At 33.1% G+C, this 9946-nt stretch overlaps 1 protein-coding gene across 1 annotated transcript in view; it reads left to right on the top strand.

Moving 5' to 3' along the window:
* Positions 1-8: 8 nt before the first annotated feature.
* LOC103609965 (docking protein 6) overlaps positions 9-9946 on the top strand; it is a 21447-nt gene continuing 11509 nt past the window's right edge. The window contains exon 1 of the mRNA XM_008594216.1: positions 9-102. Within this exon, the coding sequence (XP_008592438.1) occupies positions 18-102 (85 nt within the window). The 5' untranslated portion in view covers positions 9-17. The remainder of the gene's footprint in view (positions 103-9946) is intronic.

The following is a 9946-nucleotide window of genomic DNA, read 5'->3' as shown; positions in this document are numbered from 1 at the left end:
GGTGCAAACACCTCTGCATGGAGTGTCTGGGGACCAGACTCAATGACATCAGCCTTGGGGAGCCCGACCTTCTGGCCGCAGGAGTGCAGCGGGAACAGAACGGTAAGTGGGAGCTTCCTGCCCAGCATTTTAAAGTACCTAATTGTTGTAGAACTGTGAAACTAGAAAGGACATCAGAAATGTTTCCAACCAATTGTTTCTTAAGAGAAAGTAAACTAATCAATTTGAGTTATTAAAGGACTTTCCCACAGTGGTATAGCAACAAGAGGAAATGCTAAGGTACAACCCAGGTCTCCTGGCTTCTTGTCTGTGACATTGCCATTTATCCAAATAAATAACTAATAGGTTATCTCATTAGTACATAAGGCTTCTGAATTTGTACCATCCTACATTTTCTTCTTTGACAGTTGCTATATATTTAGGATTTATTGTAACAAATTTGGCTTATCAGGTTATCAATAGCTTTTACAGCATTTGACTAATACTACAAGAAAGAAAGTACAATAGATATAATCGCAAGGTATCACAAAATTGAGTTTTGTGTGCCTAACATTGTTTGTTTGCTACATTTAACAGGCACTTTTGATGTCTCAACAATTTATGCATGTTCTTGACTAGCACCTTTAAATAATAAAATTTGAGTAATATATTTATTATTCAGTGTGTCAATAGTAGTTGATTGTGAGCTCATTTTTGTCCACTTTTTAAATAATTATCTCCACCACCAGATGGTCTAGTAGTGTGAAAAAAGAAACCTTTTCATGTTGCTAATTTTTTTATTTTAATTTTTTATTTATTATTAGCATATTCATTCTTACAAATCAAATGTTGCTAATTTTTATGGTCAGTGCTTGGAAAGGTTGAAGGACATTGGTGAAACTTGTCACTATTTCTTAAAAAGAAATTCTGGAATTGTCTGTGGATTATAAATTAGCACAGGTCAAAGTGCACCATGATAGCACTCGGTGATTATAATCTTGTTATGACTAATAACAATGTTGTTAACCACACAAATGTTGTTAACCACACCAAACAATGCCTCCATTTGATAGTTTTTAGAAAGTCACAAAAGTGTTTCTGAAGCTCTTTTTCTAGCTTCCTTTTTGTATTGCAGTTCCTTTCCCACACTCTCAGATTTCCTTCTGTCTGATTTGTTTTCTGAGAGCTAAGCGCAGAAGGTCCATAACCACGCTGCTTAAAGTATGCTGCTGATCCACAGTTTAAGAAAAGAAGAAAAAAATTCTTACAGATAAGAATGTGTGAAGGACTACACAAAGGAAATGTGAAAAAAGAAAATAAATTTCCACCCCCCTGTGGGTGGAGACATCATGTGTGTCCTTTAATGTGGACTGGATGCTTTCACTTTAAAGATTTGAAGTTATATATGGTTTCCACTGAAATGGATAATGTGCTCTTTTGGATTAATAAATTTTATTTTTAATTTGGCAATAATGTATAAGTAATTTACCTAGAATATAAAGGAAAATTTTCAATGTGATTTTTAGAATAGGCCAAACACAGAATCAAACGCCCGAGCTACATAAAAAGTACAAGTTTTCTTTTTAAAAAATGCACAGTAAAAACAAAGAAAAAAATTCCTGTATATATTTTACAGCAGAACTGGAAAGATATCACCAGTGCCATACATGCTGCCATGCTTTTCTTAATAATCTTAATGCTATACAAAAGTATACATATGCTTTAAAAACAGATTAAACAAATCTATGAGTACAATCATCCCTTGTATCCATGAGGGACTGGTTCTTGGACCCCCACGGATACCAAAATCTGTGGATGCTCAAGTCCCTGATATAAAATGGTATATTATTTGCCTATATCCTATGCACATCCTCCTGTATATTTTAAATCATCACCTAATGCAATTTAAATGCTATGTAAGTAGTTAATATGTTGTATTTTTGTCTTATTTTTTATTGTTGCATTGTTATTTTTTTTCCAAATATTTTTGATCCATGAGTGGTTGAATCTGTGGATGAGGAAATCATAGATACGGAGGGCTGACTATAATTATTTAGCTGGAGAAGGTAGTATTTGGTTCATTTAAATGGGCCCTTAAAGGTACATAGTACCCTGTAATGAAGCTGGCAATCTTACTTGCCACTGAGAGAGAGACACACATTCACTAAGACTCTTTGATGTTTAGCATTAAGAGGAAAATTCTTGGATGGGGAGGATTTCCTTTCCCTGGGAAAGACATTCCACTTGGGGGAGGTTCTTTCTTTGACTGTCAAGGCCACAGATACAGCCATTGCTCAGGGCTCTTCAAGTCTGCCTTCTTTTTCTTTAACATGCTTCCACTTGTCCAGTTAATCCTACCTTTCCTCTTTTCCTCTTGGCCCATTTAGAGCTAGCTAAAACTTTCAAAAATTGTCATTCATACTGTAGAAGAACAATTAAAAGAATAAACATAGCCATAATATCGAGATTTCAGACTCTATTATTGGTAGCTCAGTAATTCTAGTTTATATACACAGCAGGGAGAGAACTATACACATGTGCGTGCACACACACGCAGATTGACACAATTTTCTTGCTTCCTCATCAACAGGCTTCCCCCATACAAGTGATAATTCCATTTTAGAGTATCCCTGAAATAACTTCCAGTAGGCTATAAAATCTCACAGTCAAGACTAAGCTTTCTGTTTAGCCAGCTTGGCCCCTCTCTGTCAGGCCTGAAGACTGCCTTGGCGCCAACACCTCTTCCCTAGACAGTACACCCACTTATTTTACTTAAAATGTGTAGGGAATGTATTTACTGTTTTAGCTGGCTAATTAAAGTCTTTAAAAATAACGTTGTGTGTGCTGTCCTTTCATTGACCCCTTGAAGCATAGCATCTTTTTAAAAAAAAACTAAAACATTAATTTCCTAATACATGTTTGAAGTCATTAATATGTATGGATTAAAATACGTTCCTTATGAAGTATTTGTCATTACAGAATCAGGATTTTTTTCTTAAGGCATTTTAAAATTAAAGTATATAATTTATTCTTCATTGGAAACATTACTTTATTATTTTGTCAATCATGTGCTTGCCTTTAGTTTGAACTTTTTCTTAAGACATAAGATAGATATGCATACAAAATAGCTGTGATAAATTGCATTCATGTGGCTTGTGGTGACTTTCTGGTATTCTGTCATCAAGAAAAATTGCACTTCTGGGTCATGACCACAGTATTTTTTTGACATTCAAAATTGCTACTTCTCCTCTAGTGTTTTCCTGACTCTTCAGACAACTTGATTTTATTTACTCTGAGATTAGCTAAGAATAGACACTTAAGCAAATAATTTTTAAAGGTGAAAGAAAATGTGTGTTGCTGAGATAAAAGTGGTTATTGATTAAATTCTTTGCTATACAGTAATCATTTTTATCTAGTGCAATCAGCTGCTTTCCTATCGATACAGAATCTAACACACACTTAAACACACACATACACATACTCTCAGAAATATGCACTCACACACACATACAAACTTAGACTTCAGATGACAGTGCCACAAGAAAGTGTATATTAAGTAGAAAATTCAAACTTTAAATTCTTACAATTTCCAGGCTCTTCAGGTCTTTTAGTAGTATATAAGATTGCCTACACTGCCTTGGAAAATATTAATGTATGGTGTTCTAATCATAGTTATTTATAAAGGATTCACAGCATATAATAATTCTAGAAAACAAACGTTTCATATTAATTATTAATAGTAAAAGTGAACACTGTAACCAAGAAACAACTCGTTTTTAGGAAATTCCTGCAAATGTAGCTGGGAGTGAACACAGAGAATATGACCAATTTGCCACTGATGCAAGAGATCTCCACCTGGGGAAAGAAAATGGAAAAGTAACCTCAGACTTTGCCATCCAGTAGATTCAGAGTCAGATTTGGGGATTTGGTTTTGTCCAGGTCCTAGCAGCTCTGCTTATGAGTAGACTAGAATCAACATGAATTCCTACTTTGGGCCTAAAAACATTTCTAAATATTTACCTGGGTTACCATGCTAAACATGCTCCCTACATTCAACCCAGACACACATGAATGCCATTCACTCATTCATTGTTCACCCATCAAACGTTTTTGAGGACCTATGATATGAAAGAACTAAACTGAGGAAATGTAGAATTGAACAGAATATGGTCATTACTTTCAACAAGCTAACAAAGTACTGAAGGAAACAAGACTATAAACAAGGTATGCAAATAAATGTTTTGTAAAATAATGTTGTTACCAGTCACCAAAAATTCCTCAATAGCATAGACCTGTAAGCGTGTCTTTATTGTTCATAAATAGGTGGAATGGCTGAAGGTCACCTGATTTGGGCTGAGTTCAGCTGAAATTGGCTCTAAGCTGTAGACAGTGTCTATGTGTGTTGCACATGTCTCTCCTCCTTACACTTGCAGCTTCCCTAAGCGTGTTCTCAAACAAAAAATAACAGTAATACAGTGACAGTAATAACATTAATAATAGTAACAGCAAGTTCAAATTTGTAACATAATTTAAGCCCCTGCATATTTCATCTCCACTGACATTCTACTGGCCAAAGCAAGTCCTATGGCCAAGCCTAAAGTCAAGAAGCACAGAAGTATACTACACCTTTGAGGTCATGACAGGAGTTAGAATGTGTAACCTAACATGGAGAGGGAGTGAAGAACTCAGGGAAAAAATGTACAATCTACCATCTGAGGTATAGTAAAATATACACTAAAATATCAAAAGGAAAGTACTGTGATACAGATAAGATCAACATAGCCTACCCTCTTTTTTTTAAATTACTTTTTATTCCTTCAACTAAGTTTTCTCAATCAGGCAAGTCTAGAATTCCTAATGTCCATCAATGGTTAAAGTCAATATTAACCAATATTACCTTATTCATGTGGAAAATGGCCAGTTAATGACAAAACAACGGCAGCAGTAACAATAAACCTCTCTCTCAGCAGTAGCAGTAGTAACAGTAGTATTTCCTGGAGGTCACTATGTGAAATGCTACAGCGTGTTGATGGGATTTTATAAATGCAGACATGGATATTCCTAGGTTCTTTTCCCCTTGAAAAAGTTGCTTTGCTCAGTGTCATATTATGAACAAAATAATAGGCCTGGCAAACTCTTTCATTACTCGTTATAAAGAATAAGTATAAGAGTGAATATGGTTTATATTTCTGGGTGCTGCAGTGTTGGGTACATATATATTTATGATTCTTATGTCTTCTTGCTAGATTGACCCCTTTATCATTATATAGTGGCCTTCTTTGTCTCTTTTTATGGATTTTGTAACATGGAGAGGGAGTGAAGAACTCAGGGAAAAAATGTACAATCTACCATCTGAGGTATAGTAAAATATACACTAAAATATCAAAAGGAAAGTACTGTGATACAGATAAGATCAACATAGCCTACCCTCTTTTTTTTAAATTACTTTTTATTCCTTCAACTAAGTTTTCTCAATCAGGCAAGTCTAGAATTCCTAATGTCCATCAATGGTTAAAGTCAATATTAACCAATATTACCTTATTCATGTGGAAAATGGCCAGTTAATGACAAAACAACGGCAGCAGTAACAATAAACCTCTCTCTCAGCAGTAGCAGCAGTAACACTAGTATTTCCTGGAGGTCACTATGTGAAATGCTACAGCGTGTTGATGGGATTTTATAAATGCAGACATGGATATTCCTAGGTTCTTTTCCCCTTGAAAAAGTTGCTTTGCTCAGTGTCATATTATGAACAAAATAATAGGCCTGGCAAACTCTTTCATTACTCGTTATAAAGAATAAGTATAAGAGTGAATATGGTTTATATTTCTGGGTGCTGCAGTGTTGGGTACATATATATTTATGATTCTTATGTCTTCTTGCTAGATTGACCCCTTTATCATTATATAGTGGCCTTCTTTGTCTCTTTTTATGGATTTTGTTTTAAAGTCTTATTTTATCTGATCTAAGAATAGCTACTCCTGCTTGTTTGGGGTTTTCATTTGTGTGGTATACCTTTTTCCATCCCTTTGCTATTAGTATGTGTGCACCTTTACTGGTGAGATGAGTCTTTTGCTATTGTGGCTTTCTAATTTCAGAACTTACTATAAGTGACAGCAACCAAGACAAAGGATAGACAAAGAGATCAATGGAACAGAATAGAAGAAATAGATGGTCACATAAATAGACAAATGTTTTTTGACAAGAACACAAAAGCCCTTTTACATAAGCTTATTAGTCATTTCAATGAGAAAAGCAAAACTTCTTTAATAAATTGTTCTGGAATGATTTGATATCTGTGTGGAAAAAATGAACCTGAACCCCTATTCACACCATACTCAAACATCAACTTAAGATAAATGCAACTTAGGGATATACAAAGATTTCTTATACAAAATACTGAAAGCACAAACCATAAAAAGAAATAACTTAATTGAGACTTTGAACTTTACTAGAATTCAAACTCACACTCATCAAAAAGCACCATTAAAATTTTTTAAAAGAAATAAAAAATAAAAAGGAAAGCTACAGATGGAATAAATTAGGGTATGCTGAAGCTGGCTGCTACCAGTTCACAATAACCTACTACGATAGGCAAAAACATCCTACAGTGTTAGAAATTAGATCAGTGGTGGCTTCGGAGGTCATGGGCAACCGGAAAGTGGCAGAAGGAAACTTTCTGGGATTACAGAAATGTGCGTTTTGATGTGCATTTGTAAAAACTAATAGAATATTATATGTAAGATATGAACATTTTATTGTATGTTATGATATAGTCAAATCTTTCAAGAATGGAGGACTTATTATAAAATTTTTTTAAAACTATTTTTTTTTACCTCCTAGACTTAAATAAATAACATAAACAAAATTAATGAAAATCCGAGAAGACGTATTTGTCATAAACATGGTAGAAAAAGTACCTAGTATATAAAATTCTCACAATCAACAAGAGCAATGGTATACATAATTTTTTATAAATCTGGCAAAAGACATCTACATAAATGACTATACAGATGGAATATATATGGCTATATATGTATATTTGGAATATGTATTTGTAAGGAATTTCTGGAAAGCAATTTGGCTATGTGTGATTCCTTAAAATATTTGTAGTATATGCTCCAATGATTCAGGGTTAGTACCAACCTAAGTTAATAATCAAGGACATTAAAAACTATATAAAATTTATATACCAGAATTAAATAAACCTTACGAACCAAAATAAAATGAGTGAATTATTCAGCTAATGGAGCTGAAAGTTGGTTATTTTATTGCAGCTTAATTTATACTAGACAAAAATTGGTTTAGCTCAAGTGTTTATCAAATACAAAATTATTAAATAAGTTATGACATAGCTATATAGTGGAATATTATGCATTCATTAAAAATTTTATCCCTAATGAATATTTAATAGCATCTGAAAATACTTATGCTCTAATAACTGCAATGTGTATGGTTAAATACTTTGTATTCAGTATAATAAAAGTCATATGTGAATATTTTTGCATATTAAGATACCTATAAATGGAATCATCTCTGTGAGGTGTAACAGGTGAATTTTTTGTTTTTAAATAATTTTCCATACTTACTGCAATGAACATGATTTTCTTGGAAATGCATATAAAATATAGTCAACAGTCATTTTTATAAAGAAAAAAAGAAATTGCTGGGGATTNAAGAAATAACTTAATTGAGACTTTGAACTTTACTAGAATTCAAACTCACACTCATCAAAAAAGCACCATTAAAAATTTTTAAAAGAAGGCCGGCCCATGGCTCACTCGGTAGAGTGCGGTGCTGATAACACCAAGGCCACGGGTTCGGATCCTATATAGGGATGGCCGGTTTGCTCACTGGCTGAGCGTGGTGCTGACAACACCAAGTCAAGGGTTGAGATCCCCTTACCGGTCATCTTTAAAAAAAAAAAAAAAAAAAATTTTTAAAGAAATAAAAAATAAAAAGGAAAGCTACAGATGGAAGAAATTAGGGTATGCTGAAGCTGGCTGCTACCAGTTCACAATAACCTACTACGATAGGCAAAAACATCCTACAGTGTTAGAAATTAGATCAGTGGTGGCTTCGGAGGTCATGGGCAACCGGAAAGTGGCATTAGGAAACTTTCTGGGGTGACAGAAATGTGCGTTTTGATGTGCATTTGTATAAACTAATAGAATATTATATGTAAGATATGAACATTTTATTGTACGTTACAATATAGTCAAACTTTCAAGAATGGAGGACTTATTATAAAATTTTTTTAAAAACTATTTTTTTTACCTTCTCGACTTAAATAAATAACATAAACAAAATTAATGAAAATCTGAGAAGACGTATTTGTCATAAACATGGTAGAAAAAGTACCTAGTATATAAAATTCTCACAATCAACAAGAGAAATGGTATACATAATTTTTTATAAATCTGGCAAAAGACATTTATATAAATGACTATACATATGGAATATATATGGCTATATATGTATATTTGGAATGTGTATTTGTAAGGAATTTCTGGAAAGCAATTTGGCTATGTGTTATTCCTTACAATATTTGTAGTATATGCTCCAATGATTCAGGTTTAGTACCAACCTAAGTTAATAATCAAGGACATTAAAAACTATATAAAATTTATATACCAGAATTAAGTAAATCTTACGAACCAAAATAAAATGAGTGAATTATTCAGCTAATGGAGCTGAAAGTTGGTTATTTTATTGCAGCTTAATTTATACTAGACAAAAATTGGTTTAGCTCAAGTGTTCATCAAATACAAAATTATTAAATAAGTTATGACATAGCTATATAGTGGAATATTATGCATTCATTAAAAATTTTATCCCTAATGAATATTTAATAGCATCTGAAAATACTTATGCTCTAATAACTGCAATGTGTATGGTTAAATACTTTGTATTCAGTATAATAAAAGTCATATGTGAATATTTTTGCATATTAAGATACCTATAAAAGGAATCATCTCTGTGAGGTGTAACAGGTGAATTTTTTGTTTTTAAATAATTTTCCATACTTACTGCAATGAACATGATTTTCTTGGAAATGCATATAAAATATAGTCAACAGTCATTTTTATAAAGAAAAAAAGAAATTGCTGGGGATTTCTTTTTAAGTGCTGCCAACTGATTGAAGAAATATTAAGTGTTCCACTTCACAGTGGCCATGTGCATTGAGCAGATGGCATCTGGCAACTGAATTTATTGCTATCAGATTATAATAAAATAAATTTTGATGAATTTTTGTCCTGTGGTGAAAATGGAGTCACGATTTCTGAATATTTCCACAAATTTTGACAAGCGTAAATCATGCTTTGTTTCTCTGGTGGTTAAATTGCATTATACGCATCTCAGGATGAGTCTAAGTGTGCAAACACCTGCTTTCTCAGTGTGGTTCAGTTTCTAAAGCTGCTGGAATTGAAGAGTGACTTGTAATATGGAAATTTTGCAGACAAGAATATGAAGAATAGAATGATCATGAAATACTCAGTGTAATATCTGGTTCTGTTTAATTCCTTTAGTATTTCATGTAGCTGTTAAAAACAAAATAGATTGCATCAAACAATGTGGTGGACCTAGATTCGAAATTGGGATGAATACTCAGTAATCAATCCCAAGTGTATGTTCAGTTTTTCACATACCAGATTCTTCTGGACTTATTTATCAGTGCTTAATATTAGACCAATGCCTCTGGTCTTTTGCCTAAATAACATTTAGTAAACTGTTTATTAGTTTATTATTCTTACTAAAATTTCATGTTTTGAATTGGCATTTAATGATCTTTAAACACAGAGTATAGAATGGGACTTTCTTGTTGTCTCAGAAACTTACTGTGGCCCCAGAGCTATGGATAATGGGTGAAAAGCACCAAGAAATTCTAAGTCTGAGTAGTGGATTGGAGAATTAATTGAAGAGGACTTTTTAATAGTCTTTCATAGGAGAAGAATAGAAAGGAGGG

The sequence above is a fragment of the Galeopterus variegatus genome, unplaced genomic scaffold (assembly GCF_000696425.1).
Source record: "Galeopterus variegatus unplaced genomic scaffold, G_variegatus-3.0.2 Scaffold10375, whole genome shotgun sequence".
Lineage (NCBI taxonomy): Eukaryota > Metazoa > Chordata > Mammalia > Dermoptera > Cynocephalidae > Galeopterus > Galeopterus variegatus.
Note: the sequence above shows the minus strand (reverse complement) of the source record. Positions and strands in the feature narration are given on the sequence as shown.